Source organism: Plecotus auritus (assembly GCF_963455305.1).
Source record: "Plecotus auritus genome assembly, chromosome: 1".
Classification (NCBI taxonomy): Eukaryota; Metazoa; Chordata; class Mammalia; order Chiroptera; family Vespertilionidae; genus Plecotus; species Plecotus auritus.
In genome coordinates, this window is record NC_137770.1 from 82,066,961 (window position 1) to 82,092,755 (window position 25,795).

General features: G+C 44.9%; 3 protein-coding genes across 3 annotated transcripts; all 3 read left to right on the forward strand.

The window, feature by feature from the left end:
• Positions 1-1,073: 1,073 nt before the first annotated feature.
• On the forward strand, positions 1,074-20,485 carry METTL17 (methyltransferase like 17). The gene is given in 16 exon segments (XM_080671147.1): positions 1,074-1,135; positions 13,960-14,471; positions 14,623-14,776; positions 14,865-14,999; positions 16,005-16,086; positions 16,342-16,423; positions 16,743-16,816; positions 17,263-17,357; positions 17,993-18,063; positions 18,253-18,360; positions 18,634-18,702; positions 19,368-19,418; positions 19,680-19,772; positions 19,979-20,163; positions 20,238-20,328; positions 20,330-20,485. Coding segments are annotated over 15 exon segments (1,398 nt in total). The 5' UTR covers positions 1,074-1,135; positions 13,960-14,390; the 3' UTR covers positions 20,357-20,485.
• Positions 20,485-21,407, forward strand: LOC308249622 (large ribosomal subunit protein uL23-like). Its single transcript, XM_080671173.1, has one exon. It carries the CDS (start codon positions 20,824-20,826, stop codon positions 21,334-21,336), a length of 513 nt encoding a protein of 170 aa, XP_080527299.1. The 5' UTR covers positions 20,485-20,823; the 3' UTR covers positions 21,337-21,407.
• On the forward strand, positions 21,006-24,573 carry SLC39A2 (solute carrier family 39 member 2). The gene is made up of 4 exons (XM_080671155.1): positions 21,006-22,623; positions 22,811-22,941; positions 23,178-23,225; positions 23,649-24,573. The coding sequence occupies exons 1-4, from the start codon at positions 22,509-22,511 to the stop codon at positions 24,279-24,281; spliced, it is 927 nt and encodes a 308-aa protein (XP_080527281.1). The 5' UTR covers positions 21,006-22,508; the 3' UTR covers positions 24,282-24,573.
• The last annotated feature ends 1,222 nt before the right edge of the window (positions 24,574-25,795 follow it).

Genomic DNA, 25,795 nt, shown 5'->3' on the forward strand with positions numbered 1-25,795 from the left:
GTGGTGAAACAGACAAGTGAGCAAATGATGACAGTGGAATTGTGATAAGAGTTGTGTTAGCATGTTTTCCATGAGAAGACATGATCAAGGTTTTTAACTTACTTTGGGGAGTCTAACAGAGAAATGTTTTCTGAAGAAGACAAAACTTGTGTCCATCCTTAAAGGATGAGTGGGAGTTAGCCAGGTGGATGGGGAGGGTGAAAAAGAAAAAAGGATGAACTAAAGGATGGACAGTATTAGAAAAATATTATTAACTGAAGGGGGCCAGAGCACAGATGGCACTTGAGTGATTAGTGGAAGACTGGGTGACTCCATAAATGATCTGACCTTTCTCTCTGCCTCTGTCTGTCTTGCCACACAGAAATTTTGTTTTTATTATGAACACTAGAGGCCCGGTGCACAAAATTCATGCACTGGCGCGGGGGGGGGGGGAGTCCCTCAGCCCAGCCTACACCCTCTCCAATCTGGGACCCCTCAGGCCTAAACTGGCAGTCAGACATCCCTCTCACAATCCGGGACTGCTGGCTCCTAACTGCTTGCCTGCCTGCCTGATTGCCCCCTAACTGCTCCCCTGCTGGCCTAATTAACACCTAACTGCTCCCCTGCCAGACCAATTGCCCCCAACTGCTCTCCCCTGCCAGTCTGATCGCCCCCAATTTCCCTCCTCTGCTGGCCTGATCTTGCCCCCAACTGCCCTTCCCTGCTGGCCTGATTTCCCCTAACTGCCTCTGCCTGCCTGATCACCCCCAACTGCCCTCTCCTGAAGGCCTGATCTCACCCCCAACTGCCCTTCTCTGCCAGCCAATTTGGTTCTGATTGGTCGGTTTCTATGCCAGTCAGCATCAAAAGCTCCACCTCCTAGGCAGCCATTGGCTCCTCACACTTCACCCAGATTTGGTTCTGATTGGTCAGTTTCTATGCCAGTCAGCGTCAAAAGCTCTGCCTCCTAGGCAGCCATTGGCTCCTCACACTTCACCCAGATTTGGTTCTGATTGGTCAGTTTCTATGCCAGTCAGTGTCTCTGGGCCTATCAGTGGGGCCTGATCAGAAAGGTGGGGCTGATCAGCAACCCCAGTGGAGGCCTGGAGAGAAATGGTGGTGTGGCTGCTGGCCTGGCCCGGAGAGAAAGAGAGAGGTAAGTGCTGATCAACAGCTGCCACAGAGGCTATGGATCAGACCCTGTTCCTCTCTTCAGGCCTCTCTCCGGGCCTGATTCGCAGGCCCCTCAGCAGTCAGTGCTGGGTCGCCAGGGCAACCCAGCACTGACTGCAGGACTGACTTCCGGTTGGTTGAGCCTCCGGTCATTGTGGATATGATGGGCCCAGGGTTTTTATATATTAGGATGGTGGAAGGCCAGAGAAGGGTTTTGTGTTTTAGAAAGATCTCTCTGGATGCATTGTGGAGAATGGTCTAGAGCAGGGGTGGGCAAACTTTTTGACTCGAGGGCCACAATGGGTTCTTAAACTGGACCAGAGGGCCGGAACAAAAGCATGGATGGAGTGTTTGTGTGAACTAATATAAATTCAAAGTAAAGGAGCGGAGGGGAGAGCAAGAGAACCCTCCGCTCTTTCGGCTCCGCGGGCCGGATAGAACAGCCGAACGGGCCGGATCCGGCCCATGGGCTGTAGTTTGCCCACGGCTGGTCTAGAGTGTGGGACTTTGAAGGCAGTAAAGGCAAGTATCAGAGGAATAGGTGAGAAATAAGGACTTAAACTAGGGTCGTAGCAGAGTAGATACTAAGGCAGGCAGGACTCAAGAGAGGTCTACTTCTGTAGGCTTTTAGCTAGAATGCTTGCAGGTGCTTTCTCATGTTTTAACAGGGGATATAGAAAAACAGGCAAGGCAAGGAACTGAAAAGTTATAGGTCTATTTATATTCTAAATGACACTTGCACATTCTGAAGTGTATAATCATATTAATGTTGTAAAAAAGCAAATAAATGCTATGATATATCTGTATATGTAAGCCTACCATCTCCATCCAAGTTCTGAGTTACAGAGTAACAAACCCAAGCTTCCAAAAGGCAGACCACCAACACTGAAAGTTCTTCCTGGCTGGTGTAGCTCAGCTGATTGAGCACAGTCCCATGCACCCAGAGGCTGCTGGTTTGATTCCCATTCAGGTCACATGCACAGGTTTCAGGCTTGATCCCCAGTAATGGATGTGGAGAAGGCAGATGAGTGATGGTTCTCTCTCATCTATGTGTGAAATTTGATAATCCTATATAATAAATAGGTAATATGCAAATTGACCCTCACACCCTCGCACAAGATGGCCACCCCCATGTGGTCAAAGATGGCCAGCAGGGGAGGGTAGTTATGGGTGACCAGGCCAGAAGGGGAGGGCAGTTGGGGGGGGGGGACCAAGCCTGCAGGGGAGTGCAGTTAGGGGCAACCAGGCTGGCAGGGGAGGGCAGTTAGGGGTGACCGGGCCTTGAGGGGAGGGCAGTGGGGGCAACCAGGCCTGCAGGGAGGGAAGTTAGGGGCGACCAGGCTGGCAGGAGAAGGCAGTTAGGGGCGACCAGGCCGGCAGGGAAGGGCAGTTGGGGGTGACCAGGCCAGCAGGGGAGGGCAGTTGGGGGGACCGGGTCAGCAGGGGAGGGCAGTTGGGGGTTACTGGGCCAGCAGGGGAGGGCAGTTGGGGGCAATCGGGCTGGCAGGGGAGCAGTTAGGCGTCGATTAGGCTGGCAGGGGAGTGTTTAGGGGGTGATCAGGCTGACTGGCACGCAGGCAAGTGGTTGGGAGCCAGCAGTCCCAGATTGTGAGAGGGATGTCTGACTGCCAGTCGGACATCCCCCGAGGGGTCCCAGATTGGAGAGGGTGCAGGCTGGGCTGAGGGACACCCCCCCCAGTACACAAATTTTGTGCACCAGGCCTCTAGTTCTTTATAATACTCGATGCATCTAGATATTGCTTTAAGAAGTGGTAAAATCCTGCCGAAACCGGTTTGGCTCAGTGGATAGAGCGTTGGCCTGCGGACTGAAAGGTCCCGGGTTCGATTCCAGTCAAGGGCATGTACCTTGGTTGCGGGCACATCCTCAGTGGGAGGTGTGCAGGAGGCAGCTGATCGATGTTTCTCTCTCATCAATGTTTCTAGCTCTCTATCCCTCTCCCTTCCTCTCTGTGAAATATCAATAAAATATATTTTTAAAAAATAAATAAATAAAAATAAAAATCTTTAAAAAAAAAAAAAAGAAGAAGAAGAAGAAGAAGAAGAAGTGGTAAAATCGGCCCAGCTGGCGTGGCTCAGTGGTTGAGTGTCAACCTATGAACCATGGTTTGATTCCCAATCAGGGCACATGCCCAAGTTGTGGGCTCCATACCCAGTGTGGGGCATGCAGAAGACAGCCAATCAATGATTCTCTCTCTTTCTATATCTCCTTCCTCTCCCTTCCTCTTTGAAATCAATAATACATATTTTTTTAAAGAAGTGGTAAAATCACAACATAAGTTATAGCACTTTATATAAAATTAAAATGATACATAATATTTACTGTAATCATTTTAACTTAATATATGCAACCCAATTACAATGTTAGAACATGATATGTAAAACTCACAATTCATTTCCAAATCTAAGTATTACTTTAAGAATTGTATTGACAATACAGTTGCTATGTCCTTAACAGCAATATATCTGCAAATTAAAATTAATTTTTTAGAAACCTATCTAATAACCATAATAATTCAAGAAATATTGGCTAATTTGATACTCATTGCTATCAGAAAAAAACATATAAATTATGTGAAAATACAGACTGTAACAATATGGTTTTGTTAAAATTAATGCCCCCCCTAAATTTTTTTCAGCCATGCCTTTAAAAGGACAATCTGTCTGCCTTCCTTCTTTCAAACAAAAAACATTCAGCATACCATCAATTCTCTGCTGCTTTCAACTTAAGTGATCTTGCCGGGACATTCAGAAGAATGAATTGGAAGGGACACGATTATATGGACATTAGAGAGCTATTTCTGGTACAGAGGATTGTAAGACTATAGAAAGGAGACTTGAGGAGAAGTACATTAGACTCCAGGGCTCTTCATGTGTTTCTGGGTCACTGATGAAATCAGAATTTAAGGTAAATGAGCAGAGGTCGGGAGAATTCAAGCAGAGTGACTCATGTGTTTTGCCTCCTCCCAACCCAGGAGCACTTAGATTCCCTTTAGCCACCTCTACTTTCAGCCAGCAGTGCTTTCTTTCCTTCCCATGACCATTTCCCGTTCCCAAGATCCTTACCAACCAGGACAGGAACCATCCTTAGTTCAAACAATACTATATCAAGAGCTAGAATAAAGCCAGAGAATGGCTCCATAATAGGAACATCAGGATCAGGAAGAGGAACAATCTTGACTATTTTCAAAAGATATAAAATCCCAACATGGAGCCAGAGAGGGCTATAAGGGAGCAGAAGATGAATATGATTTTTAAATGAGACTGAAACAAGGAAGGATGGAATAAGAACAGGCATGAGAACCATAGGACAGAAGAGAGAGATGAGTTAGCTGGGGCATAGTGACTAGAAGCCAGGAGTGACTTAGGAATGGAACTGGGGACTGGAGAAAGTTAGGAAGAATCATGCCAACCCAGGGGCCACTGCATCTCCATGAACTCACCTGGAATGCCCAGGACCAACAAAGTAGAGAGGTCAATCAAGGACAGCAAACCTCTCCCCCTTGTTCCCACAGAGAGCAACTCTCCCTCTTCCTAACTCTTGGGCTTCTTATGCCAGGACATCTATAGGCAAGAGACACACACATCAACACCCATTTCACACACCACCCCCATAACAGGTACACGCACTCACATATGTACACAGAAATCAGATTTTTTTCCCCTCTTATGAAGATTACCATGCTAACATAACAGTGTAATCTGTACAAGTAAATGTGCTGAGAAAACCAGCCTTCCCTTCCATAATGCACAGCAGCAACCATTGCTCTTTGCCTTATCCCTCATGTTTTGCCAGTTTAAAAATCAGGGCTTTTACTAATATTCTATCTATCCTCATACTATGCTCATATTTTGACACCAGCTTTGCCTTCATGAGAAAGAATAGCAGGAGACATGGGAGAAGTCAACGATGATTCATCTTGAAGAAAAATATTCTTGTAGCAAAAGTAGAGGTTCCCTGGATGGTATGCGTTACCAATCAGCCTTCTGAGAGACACAGAGAAAATTTCAGTATTACAGAGGGCAAAGCATTTTTCTTGATAGTTTCTTGGGGGAAAGAATGACCCCATATAAATCATTCAAGAATTCTCTGGCCCTAGCTGGTTTGGCTCAATGGATAGAGCGTCGGCCTATGGACTGAAAGGTCCTGAGTTCAATTCCGATCAAGGGCACACGCCACGGTTGCAGGCTCGATCCCCAGTAGGGGGGCATGTGGGAGGCAGCTAATCAACAATTCTCTCATCATTGATGTTTCTATCTCTCTCTCCCTCTCCCTTCCTCTCTGAAATCAATAACAATATATTTTAAAAAAAGAATTCTTTGAGCAAACTTTAGTATTCCAAACGTTCCTCTATGAGTATCATCTACCTGGAGGAAGAACTCTAGGCAAGTGTGCAGTCCCTGCTGTACCAAGGAGAGGGGTCTTGTGGTCTGGGAAGGACATCAGAGAGTCTAATTTAGAGTCAATATATTAAATAACATTTTTTCTTATTAGAGAAGTAACACATGTTCAATGAAAATGTTAGAAGACCAGAAAACTCAGACAAAAAAATTGTAATCTCAGCAACCAAAGATAAAGTCTCTTGATATTTACAAGTGTCCTATGAGTACTTTTTCTGGTTATATTGCTTGACAACATAAAGGGAATGTTTTCCCATTCCCATAAACTTTCTCTCAGAATGTAATATAATGGCAACAGTTTTTCATCCTAGAGAAGCGTGATCACTTATTTAGCCTTTCTCTTATTGCTGAGTATTTCAAATATTTTCTTTTCCCTATAACAGACTGAGAGCTGATAACTGCATTTGGAATTTTTTCCTCAGTGTGGTGGTCTTTTCTGATGAACTGTTTGAAGAGCATGTGATAACCATGGTGGAGACTTGTTCTCATTAAAATTTTTATTTGTTGTTTCTGATGTTCTCTGCCCTCCAAGGGCACAAGATGGCCAAGTTCTCAGGCTGGTTGCCTCCAGCCAAGCAGCCTATGTTTACCTCCAGTGGGCAATTTTTAAACTTTCTGTTTTTTTGTTTTGTTTTGTTTTGTTTTAAATATATTTTATTGATTTTTTACAGAGAGGAAGGGAGAGTGATAGAGAGCTAGAAACATCGATGAGAGAGAAACATTGATCAGCTGCCTCCTGCACACCTCCTACTGGGGATGTGCCCGCAACCAAGGTACATGCCCTTGACCGGAATCGAACCCGGGACCCTTCAGTACGCAGGCCGACGCTCTATCCACTGAGCCAAACCGGTTTTGGCTCCAGTGGGCAATTTTTAAAAAATTATTGTTCTTCGTTTCAATTCAGAATGTTACCAACATATAGCAAAACAAAGATGCATGCTCCTCTAACCAAAGATCCTTATTTGTCAACCCACTGAAGGATATCTGGGCCAGCCTAACTGGCTCTAGGTATTTTACAGATGAAAAATGAAAGCGCAGGATGAAGCAATAACAACCCCAGACTTATGATGTGCTTGCTTGACTTCCCCTACTTAAAACTTTATTTTTCTAAAACTTTTCTCAAGGTACGCATAACACAAAATGGATATACTGTTCCAGAAGTTTTCTTTGCCTATTTTATTAAAATAGTTTATTTTTTTAATTTCTTTATTGGTTAAGGTATTACATATGTGTCCTTATTCCCCCATTACCCCCCACCCCCCATTCATGCCCCCACCCCCCTGTTGTCTGTGTCCATTGATTAGGCTTATATGCATGCATATAAGTCCTTTAGTTGATCTCTCACCCTTACCCCCATCCTCCCCTACCTTCCCTGAGGTTTGATTGATGTTTCTCTGTCTCTGGATCTGTTTTTGTTCATCAGTTTATGTTGTTCATTATATTCCACAAATGAGTGAGATCATGTGATATTTATCTTTCTCTGCCTGGCTTATTTCACTTAGCATAATGCTCTCCATCTCCATCCATGTTGTTGCAAATGGTAAGAACTCCTTTTTTTACCCCAGCATAGTATTCCATTGTGTAGATGTACCACAGTTTTTTAATCTACTCATCTGCTGATGAGCACTTAGGCTGTTTCCAAATCTTAGCTATGGAGAATTGTGCTGCTATGAACATAGGGGTGCATATATCCTTTCTGATTCGTGCTTCTAGTTTCTTGGGATATAGTCCTAGAAGTGGGATCACCGGGTCAAATGGGAGTTCCATTTTTAGTTTTTTGAGGAAACTCCATACTGTTCTCCACAGTGGCTGCACCAGTCTGCATTCCCACCAGCAGTGCACGAGGGTTCCTTTTTCTCCGCATCCTCGCCAGCACTAGTCATTTGTTGATTTGCTGATGATAGCCATTCTGAGAGGTGTGAGATGGTACCGCATTGTTGTTTTGATATGCATCTCTCTGATGATTAGTGACTTTGACCATGTTTTCATATGTCTCTTGGCCTTCCTTCTGTCTTCTTTCAAAAAGTGTCTATTTAGATCAGTTGCCCATTTTTTGATTGGGTTGTTTATCTTCTTTTTGTTAAGTTGTATGAGTTCCCTGTAAACGTTGGGGATTAAACCCTTATCATTGATATCATTGGCAAATATGTTCTCCCATGCAGTGGGCTTTCTTGTTGTTTTATTGATGGTTTCCTTTGCTGTGCAAAAGCTTTTTATTTTGATGTAGTCCCATTTGTTTATTTTCTCTTTAGTTTCCATTACCCTAGGACTGTGGTCGGCAAACTGCGGCTCACGAGCCACATGCGGCTCTTTGGCCCCTTGAGTGTGGCTCTTCCACAAAATACCACAGCCTAGGCGAGTCTATTTTGAAGAAGTGGCGCTAGAAGAAGTTTAAGTTTAAAAAACATGGCTCTCAAAAGAAATTTCAGTCGTTGTGCTGTTGATATTTGGCTCTGTTGACTAATGAGTTTGCTGACCACTGACCTAGGAGCAGTATCAGTGAAGAAATTGCTTCGGCATATGTCTGAGATTTCTCTGCCTGTGGATTCCTCTAGCATTTTTATGGTTTCCCGTCATATGTTTAAGTCCTTAATCCATTTTGAGTTTATTTTTGTTTATGGTGTAAGTTGGTGGTCTAGTTTCATTTTTTTGCATGTACCGTGTTTTCCCGAAAATAAAACATCCTCCGAAAATAAGACCTACTTACAGGTTTCCTTCTGAGTGAAATATAAGGCATCCCCCGAAAATAAGGCCCCCAGGCTCTGTCTCAGAATGAAAATTAATTTACCGTAAACTGGTCGCTAGGGCCGCCCCGACTGGCGTCTAGCAACCAGTGACGTTATGCAGAGTCCTGACGTCACTGCTGTGTGGAGGCGGAGCGGAGGTCAGAATGAGCGGTGAGCACAGGGCGGGAGAGAGGAGAAGACTTTCGCAGATGCATGTAGAAGAACAGGAGGATTAGAGTGGATGGGACGTGGCGAAGGTGGTGAGTGCTGGTCTGTCTCTGGTGACACTACCTGATGCTCGCAGCCGCCTTCATGATGACTGAAGGTTCTCAGTCAGTGGCAGACCCTGCTCCAGCCCAGATCCAGGCCCCAGCAAGCCCAATGACAGTCCCCAGGCAGGCCCCAGGGAATAAATGTCTGATAAAGGGGTAGGGGGGATGTCTGGTGAAGGTGTTCAGTGGCACAGGGGTGGGGGGAGGGGGATCACTTAAAATGACACAGGAGGATCAGAGGGGACAATCAAAATGACACAGGAGGATCAAAAGGGGTTACTAAAATGGTAATCCCCCCTCTGATTCTCCTGTGCCATTTTGATTCCCCCTTCTGATCCCCCCTGTGTCATTTTGAGTGATCCCCCTCCCCCCACCTTGATACCCCAATTCCTGTTTTTTACCCCTAGAAATGAGTGCAAAAAGAAAAAGCTACTCCATGGAGTACAAGAAAGGAATTGTGGAAGACTCTTAGGGCCAAAATCTTACTGCTTTCTACAAAGAGAAGATGTTGAGTATCCGATTGGTCCGAAAATGGCAAGCAGAGTATGGTAACCTCATTGAACAAGTGGACAAGGGAAATGCTAAAAAGCTCAAGTGTGGATCAGGTCGGCAACCATTATTTTCTGAGCTGGAAGACCTGATCTGTGAATGGGTTGTTGACAGGAGAGCAAAGGCTTTGGTTGTGAATAGGACTCAGATTCAAGAATTTGCCCTTGCAATGGCACCACAGTTTGACATAGCCCCCAAAGACTTCAAAGCATCACAACACTGGCTGGATAATTTCCTTCGGCGAAGTGAACTGTCTTTAAGAAGATCTACAACATTGTTTAGGTTGGAAGATACTCAAGTTATTAAGCGAGCACTTGCATTCAAGTCCTTTATTGATGATGCTGACTTCTCTAAATACAATCTTTCCAACATGATTGCTATGGATGAAACTGCAGTGTTTATGGGCCAGTCATCTCAAACAACAATTGAACAGCAGGGTGCCTCCTTAGCGTACATTCCCTCCACTGCTTACGAAAGTGCACGTGTTTCCTGTATTTTGGCAATTCGTCTGGATGGCACTAAAATCCCACCTTTAATCATTTCTAAGGGCAAGAAGGAAAAGATTGAATGTGTTTTAGGCGTTTTTATTCTTGAAACTGAAAAAGCCTGGGCCACACAAGCAGTTATAAGGAAGTGGGTCGATTTTATGCTGCCGCTTGTTATGCGAGGGAGCCAAAGAGGTCTGCTAGTCTGGGATGCAGCCAGCACTCACCGCGCTAAAGACATGAAGACATTTCTTCACGAAAGAAAAATAGATCAGATAATGATTCCCGCAGGAATGACGGCCTATCTCCAGACTCTTGATATTGCAATAAACAAGCCATTCAAAGACAATTTGCGCATGGAAATTAATGACTACATTGAAAATAGAATGGAGAGAAATCAGCGTGGAAACTTTGTGAAACCTAAACTGCAAGAAGTTGTGACTTGGGTGAAGAATTCATGGGAGAAAATCACTGACAGTTGCATTGCAAATGCACTGTGAGCAGGCTACCTTGACAAGAAGTACTCATTTAAAGACAGTGCTATTGCTAAACATGAGAGATTTGGTCCACTGATTCTGAAAGAAATGGAGTCACAAGAAATTCACCAGGAAATTTAGGAATTGGATTGTTATGATGATGTTCCAGAAGATGATGACATGATTGTCATTAAATAAATGAGTAAATTCTTGATACTGTAGGATTCACAGTTTGTCTGGTTTGTGTTGACAACTACCGTACTACCGTACCGTATACAGGTAATAAATTTCCTTTATTTTCATTTAACAATAAATGTGTACCGTATTCTTCTTCATGGAAAAATAAGACATCCCCTGAACATAAGACCTAGCGTGTCTTTGGGGGCAAAAATTAATATAAGACACTGTCTTATTTTCGGGGAAACACGGTATCTGTCCAATTTTGCCAACACCATTTATTGAAGAGACTGTCTTGACTCCATTGTGTATTCATGCCTCCTTTGTCAAATATTAATTGAGCGTAGTGATTTGGGTCAATTTTTGGGTTCTCTATTCTATTCCATTGATCTATATGTCTGTTCTTGTGCCAGTACCAGGCAGTTTTGAGAACAGTGGCTTTGTAATACAGCTTGAAATCTGGTATTGAGATCCCACCTACTTTGTTCTTCTTTCTCAGGATTTCTGTAGCTATTTGGGATCTTTTTTTATTCCAGATGAATTTTTGGAAAGTTCGTTGTAGGTCTGTGAAATATGCCGTTGGTATTTTAAGGGGAAGTGCATTGAATCTACAGATTGCTTTGGGTAGTATGGACATTTTGATGATGTTGAGTCTACCAATCCATGAACACAGTATGTTCTTCCATCTATTTATGTCTTCCTCTATTTCTTTTTTCAGTGTCGTGTAGTTTTCCGCGTATGGGTCTTTTACCTCCTTAGTTAAGTTTATTCCTAGGTATCTTAATTTTTTTGGTGTGATGGTAAATGGGATTGCTTTTTTAGTCTCTCTTTCTGTAAATTCATTATTGGTGTATAGAAATGCCATAGATTTCTCGGCGTTAATTTTGTATCCTGCTACATTGCCAAATTCATTTATTAAGTCTAATAATTTTTTGATGGAGTCTTTAGGGTTTTCTATGTACAGTATCATGTCATCTGCAAATAAGGACAGTTTTACTTCTTTTCCAATTTGGATGCCTTTTATTTCTTCTTCTTCTCTGATCACAATGGCTAGTACTTCCAGCACTATGTTGAACAGGAGTGGTGAGAGTGGGCGTCTCTGTCTTGTTCCTGTTCTTAGGGGAAATGATTTTAGTTTTTGCCCATTGAGTATGATGTTGGCTGTGGGTTTGTCATATATGGCTTTTATTATGTTGAGGTATGATCCTTCTATTCCCACCTTGCTGAGAGTTTTTGTCAAGAAAGGGTGTTGGATTTTGTCAAATGCTTTTTTCTGCGTCAATTGATATGACTATGTGATTTTTATCTCTCAATTTGTTTATGTGATGTATCACATTTATTGATTTGCAAATATTGTACCATCCTTGCATCCCCGGGATAAATCCTACTTGGTCATGGTGTATGATCTTTCTGATGTACTGCTGGATTCAATTTGCTAGAATTTTGTTGAGGATTTTGACATCTATGTTCATGAGGGATACTGGCCTGGAATTCTCTTTCATTGTGTTGTCTTTATCTGGTTTTGGTGTTAGGGTGATGCTGGCTTCATAGAAGGAGCTTGGAAGTGTTCCTTCCTCTTGAATTTTTTGGAATAGTCTGAGGAGGATAGGTTTTAGTTCTTCCTTGAATGTTTGGTAAAACTCCCCTGTGAAGCCATCTAGCCCCGGGCTTTTGTTTGCTGGAAACTTTGTGATGACTGCTTCAATTTCTTCCATAGGTATCAGCCTATTGAGATTTTTAGAATCTTCCTGAGTGAGTTTTGGAAGGTTGTATTTTTCTAGGAATGTGTCCATTTCCTCCAGGTTGTCTAGTTTGTTAGAATAGAGTTGTTCATAGTATTTTTTAACAATCCTTTGTATTTCTGTGGGGTCTGTTGTTATTTCACCTCTCTCATTTCTGATTTTGTTTATTTGGGTCCTCTCTCTTTGCTTTTTGGTGAGCCTGGTAAAATAGTTTATTTTCATACCCTGTCAGATTTCAGAGATAACAGTCTAGCTGACTTGATAAGTAGGGCCCTCCAGTACAAAGATGTTGTTGCAGGCCCCATTGGAAGGGAAGAGTGGAACTGACTGATATAGACAGGAATACCCAACCTCTGGTTCTTGATTAGTTCCTCCTCATGCAAAGGAGGACTCCAAATCCTCACAGTTTGATTGGTCCAAAAGGCACTGTCCTGATTGGTCAGAATTGAGCCACTTTGATTGGTTGGTGAAGAAGCTGATACTGATATAACTGTGCAGGTCCAATTGGATGGGGAAAGCCTCAGTCCTATTGGTTGAAATATGAGTACAGGAACTCCTTTTTTTAAAAAAAATCTTTATTGTTGAAAGTTTTACAGATATCTCCTGTTTTGTTGTTGCTGTTGTTGTTGTTGTTGTTGTTTTCCCCATTGACTCCCTCCTCCCCACACCAGCCCCTCCCAAGCCTTCACCACACTCGTTTCTGTGTCCATGGGCTATGCATGTATGCATATAAGTTCCCCAGTTAATAAGTTCCCTCTGAAATTCATGTCTGTTCCATGGTTCTGTGTCTCTGAATCTATTTTGTTCATCAGTTTATTCTGTCAGGAGCTCCTTTTTCAGGGCTGGCTCAGATGGCAAGAACACAATGCAGGCAGACAGCTCAGTGCAGGATTCTCCCTGAAGTGCAGTTTGCAGGAGAGGCTCCTGAATAGTAATGGCTGCTAGGCTCTTTTTTTAAAATTTGAGCCCAGTTAGCCACTGGGAGCCCTCCCTAATATATACCTCCTTTCTCAGGGTCCACAGGGCAAAGGCAATACTTTTACCAATCCAGTCACCAGATTAAGATATACCCATGGTCGGCAAACTGCGGCTCGCGAGCCACATGTGGCTCTTTGGCCCCTTGAGTGTGGCTCTTCCACAAAATACCACGACCTGGGCGAGTCTATTTTGAAGAAGTGGTGTTAGAAGAAGTTTAAATTTAAAAAATTTGGCTCTCAAAAGAAATTTCAATCATTTTACTGTTGATATTTGGCTCTGTTGACTAATGAGTTTGCCGACCACTGAGATATACCATAGTTGCTGGCATGGCTCAGTGGTTGAGCATTGACCTATGGACTAGGAAGTCAGGGTTGGATTCCCCCTCAGGGCATGTCTGGGTTGCAGGCTCAGTCCCCAGTGGGGGGCATGCAGAAGGCAGTGATCAATGATTGTTTCCCAACATGGATGTTTCTATCTCTCTCTCTCTCTCCCTCTCCCTCCCTCTCTCAAATCAATAAAAATATATTTTAAAGGATATACCATAGTTGACTCTTTGCTACATGCTAATTTAACAGTTCAGAACATTTACCATATTGTTCTTAGTTAATTTGCTAACTTGCATTCAAATACCAACAAGATGGTGGGACATCTGTTTAGAAGTGAAGCTCAGACTTAGACTGCCTAGGTTTAAATATAGTTGTCACCTAACAGGCTAAGTGATCACGGGTGTGGAATTTAACCTCCTGAAGCCTCAACTTTCCTCAGCTACAAATGGAGTTAAAAACAGAATCTATCTCATATGATTGTGGGGACTAAATGAGGTAATATTATGTAAAAGTGCTTGCCACTGTATCTGGCATATAATGATCTCTGTGTTAGCTATTTACCTAAGGGGGCTGGTTTAATATGAAGAGAAACTAACGTAAAAAAAAAACACACACAAAAACACAAATTTATTAACTATTCATTGTTGTTCTCTTTAGTCGCCTATATCTGGCTTCTATCTCATCTTACCGTTACTGCATTCTCCCGGAGGTGTGGAGGGTAAGAGGACCATGACTTCAGAGTTTTCCGGAGGGCGAAATAAAATCAAGGAACGCAGACAGTTGACTCAGGGAGAAAATAGCCGGCCTGTCTACCACGCCTCCCTACAGACCCAGGGAACCGGCCCGCCCCCCTGGATTTCAGAACCCGGAGACCAGCCCCAACCCAGACCACGCCGCTTCACGCTGGTTACTTGGAAACCGAGGTCCAAGTCCCACCCACTTACCGATTAGTTTATTGGCTATTAGCAACCACTCGCTCTCCTCATTGGCTGATACCTCCCGTGCCGACATTCCGCTGGGAAGTTCACTGCGGCAAGACTCAAGGTCACAGGCAACTACATTTCCGTTTCCGGGTCGCTTCCGGAGTCATGGCGACTGTGAGAGGCCCGAGTTATCTGTTGACACTAGGCAGATGGCACCGCGGCGTTGGAGTGGCTCCCCAGTCCCGGGTGAGTGCCTGCTGCCCCTGCTCTCGGAGAGGCCCTGGATCTGGGCAACAGCTCGGCCCCGAGCGGGAGCGCCCTCGGCGGCCCCTCCCTGAGCGAGTACCCGCGGCCTTCCCCGCTGCCCCGCAAGCTGCTTTTCTTTCCCGGCCTGCAGGCTCTCGCCGCCCTTGTGCCCGGTGTATCCCAGGTGGATAACAAGTCCGATTTTCTGGGAAAGAGGCCCCATCGCCGGCATCCCGGCATCCTGAAGCTGCCGTGTGTGCGGCTGCCTCGAGCACTGGCTGACGCCGCGCAGTTAATGCTGCTCGGTGAGTGGCGGTGGGAGAGGGAAGCTCGAAAAGAAGCGGAGACCGTGCCTTCATACATCTGATGCCGCTTTTCCTCTTTGGACCACAGAGAATTCAGTGCCCAATGTGGAGAAGCAGGTGCAAGCATTGACCAATTATCTCTGGAGCCGGCATGTACCTGTAGAGCCAGAGGAGTTGCAAAGACGAGCAGCACATCTTGAGAAAAAATTCCTGGAAAACTCTGGTAGGGTTTAAGAATAATTAAAGAGTAGTTCAAATCGAAATAGTGAGAAATGAAGACCAAGAAATAATTTTAGTCTCTCAAATAGGTATTGCAGTTTCTTGTTTGACTTTCTGGACAGAACAGTTACTACAATGATGCCTTACTAAGAGAAGATAGATTATTTCAGAGATTGTCCTTGGGACTTTGGTGAAGGTCAAAGAGTGCTTTGTTTTTTTCCTCCAAATCCACTGGATTAGGACTGTCTACGTTTTTATTCTGAAATAAAGCCCCTGTATGACTCCTTATCTAGTGCTGAAATCTTCAGCGATAGAATACATATAATGCATTGTCATTTTCATGATTGTGAGCTCCTTCATATTATAGACCTGTCTTTTATACATTTTATATTCCCTGTACTTCCCACAGTACCTGGCTCATGATATGCACTCAGTAAATAAAATAGTACTGAACTGAACACAATTATGAGACTTAAGATTTCCAAGTCCCATTCCTCCCTTAAGAACAGTGGAGACGTCACAATCTTAAGTTTTGCGGACGTGAGGAAATCCACAAAATATTGTCCCTATCCTATAACTTTTTTTTTTAATCCTCACCAGAAGATATGTCTATTGATTTCAGAGAGAGAAGGAGGGAAAGAAAAACATCAGTCGATTCTCTACCATACACACCCGACTGGGGATTGTACCCACAACCTTTTTGGTGTACAGGACAATACTCCAACCAACAGCCACTCATCCAGGGCTCCTTTACACATCTTTACCACATTTCCCTTCAATATAGAACAAAACCTGTAGGGTGGGATGGATCAAATTAAATAAACTGCTATTAGAGACAAATACTATCTGATACACTGGTGCTATAGTTATTCTTACCTGAAATTTTTCTCTAGGTTTGGCTTCTCTTTTAAGCTTTAAGGCTTTTCCCAGGTGGGAGTTGGGGAGGGTTGGGCAGGCAGTATATTCAGATACTAGATTTGAGCCCTATTCGTCCTTGTTCTCACCCCAGACTCATTTCAGACAGAGGAGAAACTTCGTGGAGCAGTGCTGCATACCCTACGTAAAACTACCTACCATTGGCAAGAACTGAGGTAAGGGGGACTGGAGGGGCTGCAGAAAGAAGAGAAGTTTGATTTTTGAAGAAGAGTTGGACAAGCACAATTACATAGTTTTATGTTTCAAAAAGCAATCTGGTTTGTCAGGCTCCCCAGGACTCTTCTGTATTGCAAAGTGAAATTGCTGACCTGGAAGAGCCCGTTCCAAATATTTCATTTCCTAAAAATCTGGAGGTACCTATGGGATAGAGGTTATTTCCCAGTGGAAATGACTCTGATTTTTTCTGGCAGCTACAGTGAGGGACTGAGCTTGGTATATATGGCCGCAAGACTGGATGGTGGCTTTGCAGCAGTCTCCAGGGCATTCCATGAGGTGAAGATCCCGCAACTTCCAACCTGAACCCTTTTACCATCAGTTCCCTTATTCATAAAGTAGTCTTCTGAGATAGGATTCTTGGGACATTGCATGTGGATTTTTTAAGAGGCTCTCCTTATCCTCTGAAAGGATATTGGGACCCAGAAAGGTTTAGATTCACTGTTTTAGGGGCTTCCTGTTATGTAAAGTATTTATATTAAATCTCAAAATACAGTCACCCTTTCATACCCTCTGTCTTGATCTCCTAATTTATTTTTGCCAAAGCCCTAAATATGCGTCTACTTACCGTACTGTGGGGTGTTGTATATTTCTTTAGATCCAGACTCAACTTCCAGAGTTCCAACCAAAAACCCTGATGGACTTTGGGTCAGGTACTGGTTCTGTTACCTGGTGAGTATCTTTCTCTGTCTCTATCCATTCTAGCTCTAGAGAGCCAGGCTTACACAAAACCAATATCAAGAGACTGGGAAAATAGGAAAGTTGGGAATTCAAATGTTTCTTCCCTCAGAATGGGCAAGGCATGAGAAGATATATGGATTAGAGCCAGAACTTAAATGTTAAGTGATAAAAGACCCACATTTACAAAGATGAAAGAAAGGAATTTAGTGTAGGGCATAAGTTTTACATCTCAAAATTATTTTGCCTACAGTAGTTTCCCTGAGTCTGCATTTGTTTTTTTGTTTTTTAAGGAGCTGTAAATAAAATAACATTGTTAGTTTTTCCAACATTTTAACATAGCATTCTGTTTCCCCAGGGGTGGGATCCAGGATAGAGGGTTCTCTTGTAGGAATGATTCTTTGTTATGAGAACTGGTGATTTATATTTTGTCATCTTAGGGCTGCTCATAGTATTTGGGGTCAGAGCCTACGTGAATATATGTGTGTGGACAGTTCATCTGCCATGTTGGATTTGGCAGAAAAGTTACTGAAAGGTGAGGACAAACTATAAGGAGGGCTTTTCCAAAGTTGAAGGAGTTAAGAAAGCAAAGGCATACTGGAAAGAGTGTTTTATTTGGGAGTAAGGGAGAGAGCTAAAAGTTAAAGAAGAGTCTGGTATCCTTCCAATTTTATGGTCAGATGGGGGGGAGGCGGGGAGGGAGGAGGCTTTTCTGGACTGTGAATGGGTTGGGAAAGATTAACAGGACAGGTTTCCCAATATTCTCCCTGTCCTTTTTAATATTTGCTTACCCTATGCATCTCACTCTCACCTAGCTTTTTCTTTATTCTCCATGTTTCTTATCAGGATATCACTTCAATTTATACTCATACACTGGCGATGTTCAACCTTTTTCATCTCATGGCACACATAAGCTAGTTATTAGAATTCAGCAGCACACCAAAATATATATATTTTGCGCATCTGACAAAAAATAAGTATTGTTTTGATTCATTCACACCGGACGGCTATTGTTTTGGCTGTCATTTTTTTATTTGACAATCTAAGGGAAAAGAGGTCAGTGCCCCTGACTAAATAGTCAGGTATTACATGTTTTAAACATTCTTGCGGCACACCAATTGAAAATCAATGCTATACTAACTCATAGTTGCCACACCTCTGTCTTTACAGGTGGTTCAGAAAATGGGAAGCTGTATATTCCAGGTGTCTTTTTCAGACAGTTTCTACCTGTATCACCTAAGGCAAGTGGCAATATGTAGAGTATGCTAAATATGGATTTTGGCAGATGGAAAACTGTGGCCTCAGCATTGCAACCCAGCATTGAATGTTAGAAGATAAGACAGCAGAAGAAATTTAGAGAGAGAGAACTTTATTGTGCTCTAGGAAGGGGGAGATAGCAGGTTTGTCATGTTCTTTGTTTTGGTCCTCAGGTACAGTTCAATGTGGTGGTATCAGCCTTTTCCCTTAGTGAACTGCCCAGCAAGGCTGATCGCATTGAGGTAGTCCAAACCTTGTGGCGCAAGACAAGTGATTTTCTGGTGAGTAAAAATCCACTTCTCCCTTCAAGTTTTAAAGCAGTTTTGTGGGTTTCATTCTTTTCCTTCTCTACATTGGAGCTTCTCTTCATTCTCGACCATTTTTTCTCCTGCGTAGATTCCTTTGTCCCTCTTGTAGGGTCACCATCCCTATCTTATATATAATGCTATTTCCTTTAGGACTGCTATTCCATCTGTGAATGCTCTTACAGAGCTACTGACATTTGTGTTTTCATGTAATTTGGGGCTTCTGCTCATTTTCCCCTTTGTGAACAGATATTGGTGGAGAATGGAACAAAAGCTGGGCACTGCCTTCTCATGGAAGCCAGGGACCTGGTCCTTAAGGTAAGGTTCTTTCTCCTTCTCTTCCCCCAACCCCTACCTATCTGTCACCAATTACCAGTACTCCCTTGAAAACTGAAAAGACTGTCGTACAAAGGTAAGTGACTCTCAGGAGAGTAGGCATGTAAAGTCATTATGATGTAGGGTGGTGGCTGGCAAAGTAGGGCCTGTGGGTCAAATCCTGCCTGTCAGGATTTGTATGAGCCAGGCTTATTTGAGTGTCTGTTGTGTATGGCTGCTTTCACACTACAAATGTCAGAGATGAGTAGATGGGACACAAACAGATTTTGCCTACCCTCTGGGCCTTTAAAAAAGTTTGCTGACCCCTGACCTAGGACATGGCTGAGCCAAAAACCTTATCTCTAGGACTGTATGAGCCAGTGTAAAATCCTGAATTTAATTGTCCTGGAATGGGATTTTTTTGAGAGTGGAGGTTGCTGACAAGGAGAGCACCATTCTTTGTGCCAAGTTCCTGCCTTTCTCCTGCTGCAAAGAGAAAGTTCTTTGTTTGGAGAATTAGAGAAGTAGCCAGCTTAACTCAAAGAACATAGTTAGTAATTATCAGAATCAAATATTAAAGGAGTCCTCGATTGATTGAGTGCAGAGATTGACTTATGAGAATAGACCCTGCAGGCCCAGCTTAATTTTGTTATTTCCTTTGATTTCAGGGAAAGGAGAAGTCACCTCTGGACCCTCGGCCTGGTTTTGTCTTTGCCCCGGTGAGTATTGCTTCTACCTTCCCCAGCATGCAAAGAGCTGAGCTCAGCTGTGTCCAGGACAAGTGAGAGGGCAAAGCTAAACCACCCTCCACTGCTTTGTGTCCCGATCCGATTTCTTCTTAGTGGATCCCCTGCTCTCCCTACCCCCTGCTCCTGTGCTCCCCTACCCCTACCCCTTCCTGACCCTAGCACCCTTAGATTCCCAGTATTATGATCTGTGGTTCTTTCATCTTACCTCATATTTTTCATGTGTGTTTACAGTGTCCCCATGAACTTCCTTGTCCCCAGTTGACAGCCTCTAAGCCCCTGGCCTGTAGCTTTTCCCAGGCTTACCATCCCATCCCCTTCAGCTGGGTATGTACCCTGGGAATATTGCAGCAAGGATGAGGTAGCTTGGGAAAGCAGGGTGAAAGAATCAGGTGGGAGGAGTTGGAAAATTCCGGGAGCGTTTGTAGGGCCTGAATGTGCATGACCTAGAATATGAAAAGGGTTGCAGGAATGGGGGTCAACATTTTCCCCATATCTTTTTCCCCAAAACAGTCTCTCTCTCCTTACCTTAGAGCAAGAAGCCAAAGGAGGAAAAGTTCTCGATGGTAATCCTTGCCCGGGGGTCTCCAGAGGAAGCTAATCGCTGGCCTCGGATCACTCAGCCTGTCCTTAAACGGCCACGCCATGTGCACTGTCACTTGTGCTGTCCAGATGGGCAAATGCAGCATGCTGTGCTCACAGCCCGCCGCCATGGCAGGTATGGAGGCTGTGACCACAGTTAGTGGGAGGTTGCAGGAACCTACCCCCGACATTGACCTCTCTTTCTCATAGGGATTTGTATCGCTGTGCCCGTGTCAGCTCTTGGGGAGATCTTTTACCTGTGACCACGCCATCTGAGCTTCTTCCGTCCCCTGTTGAAGATCCCCCTGAGAGTTAACAAGGATGTGTAACAAGGGTTTTCTTGTATCGAGCCTGCCAAGGCTAAAGCTACCTGGTATCCAGGATGGGAGTGCTGGTACTCCTGTATATCTGCATTTGTTTGAAGTTTTAATAATTAAAAGTTTTCAAAGAATATATGGGTCTTGTGATTCTTAAAAGGTATAAATGTTTGTCATCACGGCCTATCCTGTAACAAAGAGAGTCCTCAGAGATTCAATGCCTGTCTTCCCACAGAAACCTCAAGCTCAGCCCCTCCTGTAAGAATACTGCTGCTTCTCCCAGAGACCAGGACTTCCCACAGAAGTAATGGGGGAGTGGGGAAAGCCACCCCCAGCGCTCTGAGAACTGGCTCAACAGGTCTCAGGGTAGTTAGATGGGCCACCTGGACAGGTGACCAGCAGCTGCCTGGCCTCTGTTTTTCTCCTTCCTTACTTTCCTTTTATCTCTCAGGGTTCATCAGCTCCCCAGAGTTTGCCTCATGAGTGTCCTTCAAGAATTGATCCCGACCCTTTTTACGAAGATGGCGCCGAAAGCTAAGAAGGAAGCCCCTGCCCCTCCCAAAGCCGAAGCCAAAGCAAAGGCTTTGAAGGCAAAGAAAGCAGTGTTGAAAGGTGTCCACAGCCACAAAAAAAAGAAGATCCGCACGTCACCCACCTTCCGACGGCCAAAGACACTAAGGCTCCGGAGGCAGCCTAAATACCCTCGAAAGAGCGCACCCAGGAGAAACAAGCTTGACCACTATGCCATCATCAAGTTCCCCCTAACTACCGAGTCAGCCATGAAGAAGATAGAAGACAATAATACACTTGTGTTCATTGTGGATGTCAAGGCCAACAAGCACCAGATCAAACAGGCTGTGAAGAAGCTCTATGACATTGATGTGGCCAAGGTCAACACCCTGATCAGGCCTGATGGCGAGAAGAAGGCATATGTTCGACTGGCTCCTGACTATGATGCTTTGGATGTTGCCAACAAAATTGGAATCATCTAAACTGAGTCCAGCTGTCTAATTCTAAATATAAAAATTTTACACTGTAAAAAAAAAAAAAAAAAAAAAAAAGAATTGATCCCTTCAGGATCAAATCATCCATCTCAACCCCGGCATATCCATGCAGGGTCCTTCATTTACTTGGTTCATTTCTGTGTTCCCCTAGGCCCGTGGTTGGCCAACTGTGGCTCATGAGTCACATTGCGGTTCTTTGGCCCCTTGAGTGTGGCTCTTCCACAAAATACCACGGCCTGAGCAAGTCTATTTTGAAGAAGTGGCGTTAGAAGAAGTTTAAGTTTAAAAAATTAGGCTCTCAAAAGAAATTTCAGTTGTTGTACTGTTGATATTTGGCTCTGTTGACTAATGAGTTTGCCGACCACTGCCCTCGGCCTTGCTGTTTCAGAGCTAGAGCAACTTTCTGTGTATTAAAACTCTCAGTCCCTCTCCCGCAATGTATATCAGGAAGTAGGCACAGTCAGAAGTGGTAACAGTTTCAATGTTGTAATACTAGAAATCTCAACTTCCACTAGACATTTCCATGCCTGGAGCTGTTTTTCTGGGGTTACAGGAAAGGGGAGTCCCCTCATCCACTAGTTCCCAGAATGATAGCAGCACCACTGCTTAGCCCCACCTCCTTCTTAACCCCAGGTGGCCCCAAATCCTCTCTGAAAGGGTAAGGTTCAGGTATCAGCATAGCAGCCTATAAGATGTGCATTGAGGTGGGGACAGTATGGAAGGCTTAGATCAAATGTCCTGAGTGAGCCAGGACCAGATTGTCCCCAACACAAAATAGCTGGGAAGTAGCTACCATAGACTGTGCCATTTTGGATTAGACCAGCCTCAGGCATGAACTAAGTCAGTCCACAGTCCTTGGATTAGTCATGGAATTGAAGAGAAGACAGAGCACAGGGCTGTGCCTGGCAGGGAGTCTGGAGTTTCTGGTTTTGGTGTGAGCCAGGGGAGGGGCCTCCATGTAGGGGGAGGGCGGGAAGCTAGGGCTGGGCCCCAGTGAGCTATGCAAGGCTGTGCAAACAGGCAGCACAAAGAGGATCCAGCAGCTTCCTGAAACTCAGGAGTGGACACTACAGCTTTGACCACCTCAGGCACCACTCCTGCTCCAAAGCTTGTAACTCCATTTGTCATTCTGAGGTCTCTACTTATCCTGTACCCCAAGGATGGAACCAGTGCTAGGAGTAAAAATTGGCTGCCTATTTGCCCTGCTGGTTCTCACGCTGGTCTGTGGCCTTATTCCCATCTGCTTCAAATGGTTCCAGGTGGAGGCAGCCAGAGGTATAGCCCTTCTGTATCTTTACCCCCATAATCTAAGTCTGACTTCATCCCTGTCACCCTCCCCTGACACCTTGCTCTGATTCTCTTGCCATCCCCAAGCTTGGATGTTGAGTGCTCCTTGTTGCTCGTTAGTCACCTTTGTCCATCTCCTCATTGCCAACTGGTTGTAACTCTTGCTTTTCATTAGGTCGTCACCGCCAGGTCCTCAGCCTCCTGGGCTGCATTTCTGCTGGTATTTTCCTGGGAGCAGGGTTCATGCACATGACTGCTGAAGCCCTGGAGGGAATTGAGTCGGAGATCCAGAAGGTCATGATGAAGGTGAGCAGCTGAGGTGTAGGGCTGAGAAGCCAGATGATAAACAGAACCAAGGGGAGACAGGGGGGAAAGTGATAGAGCCAAGGACATGGGTGGAACGATAGAGACAATGTCAGCTCTTGTGTGGAATGATGACAACAGGTCAGATTAGACTGTAAGGAAAGCAGTGGAGCTGAAGGGACAGGGCAGGAAGCTGACCTGCTCCATCCCCCATCTAATTTCTGCTTTTTTCTCCCTAGAACAGGACAGAGAGTGGGGGAAATTCTGGAGAAGCTAATTCAGCTTATGTAAGTATCTCCCACACCCAACCTGGAGGGTGAGGAGAACCAGAGACTCCTCATACCCAGATCCTTTTCAGGAATACCAGGAATCCCTCTGCTCCTCAGCTCAGACACTGTAGGGAAAAGAGGAGCCAACCCGATCCTTTGGGGTTTATGGAACCCCAGACAAAGCTCTTGCTTTACTCCTTCTTTCCCTAGACCCTTAGTCATGCTCCCCATCGTTTTCCCACATTTCAACCCTACTGACCCTGCAACCTTGGCCCCTCTGGTATCTCGTTGCATGTCCATATCTCCTCCAGGCTTCATTCGCCTGCCCTTTTTAATGTTTTAGTCCCACATTAGCCATTCTCTCCAGTCTCCCATCCCACCTCCATACCTCCATCCACTGCATTTCCTTTCCCGTCCCACAGCCCCTCTCTCTGTTCCCAGATGGACTATCCCTTTGGAGAGCTCATCATCTCCCTGGGCTTCTTCTTCGTCTTCTTTTTGGAGTCGCTGGCATTGCAGTGCTGTCCTGGAGTCCATGGAGGATCAAAAGTGCAGGAGGAGGAAGTGGGTGGGGCTCATGTCCTTGGACTCCACAGCCATGGACCTCTACCCTCACGCTCACAGGGTCCCTTTCGAGCCTTCATCCTTTTGCTCTCTCTCTCCTTCCACTCGGTATTTGAAGGTCTGGCTGTGGGACTGCAGACAACAGTAGTAGCCACTGTGCAGCTCTGTCTTGCTGTCCTGGCTCACAAGGGGCTCATAGTGTTTGGTGTAGGACTGCGGCTGGTGCAGATCGGCACTGCGTCACGATGGGCCGTGTTCTGCATATTGTCATTTGCTCTCATGTCCCCCCTGGGTGTAGCCCTAGGGCTGGCTGTTGCTGGAGGGGACACAGAAGGGGGGCGAGGCTTAGCCCAGGCTGTGTTAGAGGGTGTGGCATCTGGTACTTTCCTGTATGTTACCTTCCTAGAAATTCTGCCCAGGGAGCTAGCTGGTCCTGAGGCCCCTCTGGTTAAGTGGGGCTGTGTAGCCGCTGGTTTTGCCTTCATGGCCTTAATTGCCTTGTGGGCCTGAGAGATTCCTGACTTTTCTGATGGATCCAGGAAACACCTCCCAAAAGGCTTTGGTTCTCAGACATTTCTCCACTGAGACTAAGTGGCATTCACTAGGCGTCATTCCTATGAACTGGATCCCAGCCTCTCCTATGTGAGATCCCATTGCTCATCCAGGACTGAGAAAGGGACGTTTATTTTAGGTTGAGTGCCTATACTTTGGAGAATTGATATAAAGACCATCACTGCAGATTTGACTCTTGTTTCATTTTTGCTACTGTGTGTAATAAATGTCCATTTTACCTTCCCCCTTCAAGCATGCTATTCTTCCTTTCTCCGGGTTACCTAACTGCTGCCTAGTGGAGCAGGAAGTGAGGAGGGTGAGTGTTGGATGCAGTCTCTTCTTCTGGAATCAGAGCCCCTAGCCATTGTGTCACTTGCAGCCATGACCCCCAGACAAGGGAGCGTTGCTGAAATTCCAACAACCTGCTCCCACCTTACCCACAGGTGTTGAGATCCTGAGCCAGAGTTCCCAGCATTTAGAGGAGAAGAGGTCTGAAAACAGAAACGGTGGAGATCTAGATTTTTTTCTACACTAACCACACCTACCCCACTCCCAGTACTTATTATCAGCCACCCACATGTCCAACAAACTCTTCAGATCAGGCTCAATGGAGCCTACTTCCACCTGGTTTCTATTTTTCACACTGAGTCCTGTGTGGCTTCAGGGACACGATTGCTCTTTGAGCCTCTGTCTCCTTCCAGCTGCTTTGTGCTGCAGGATTAAGAAGCAGTGTGTTTGGAAAGAGAGAAAGGCGCCAGATAAATTCCAAGGGTGATTACTTGGCTCTGCCGAGACATGGTGACTTTCCTTCTGCCTGCCCTACCTGCCACTATGCCTCTGGTCCTTCCCCAATGGACCATTTGCCTTTCAGGCGAGTAACCCCTACAATGTGCTGCTTCTCTTAAAAACTGAACAAATAAAAAAAACTGGTTACCTGGGATTGAGGAGGAGCAGGATGGCCTTGACCCACGAGATGGAGGAATGTCTCAGACTTGGTGGAGAGACAGGGAAAGAGGAGGTGTGCCCTGTGAGCTCAGGCACCCTCACCAATTGCCCCTTCAAATACTTTCAGTGGAGAAGCTCAAGTGTCCTTAACATGGGCAAGGTCTCCTGAGTTCCATTCTCATATCATTTCATTTCTGTCTTCTGTCCTTCCCATTACCCTCCCCACAAATTAAGAATAGAAATCTCCTCACCAGCCCAGTTAATGCACCCAGGGATCAGTGAGAAGCCAAGCTAAAGGCAAAACCAAATAAAAATGACGAGGAAATAATTTCCCTGAAGCGCCATCCTATTCTGCTTCCCTTCAGTGCTAAATGCACTCACACGTAACACAGTCAGATCAGGGTCTAGTATATTGTCATGATGATAGAGTTTACACATTGAGCATCTGCTATGTGCCAGGAACTCTACTATTGCTTCCACATATATTATCCCACCTTCCTAACCCTGCCAGGTAGATATTATCCCCA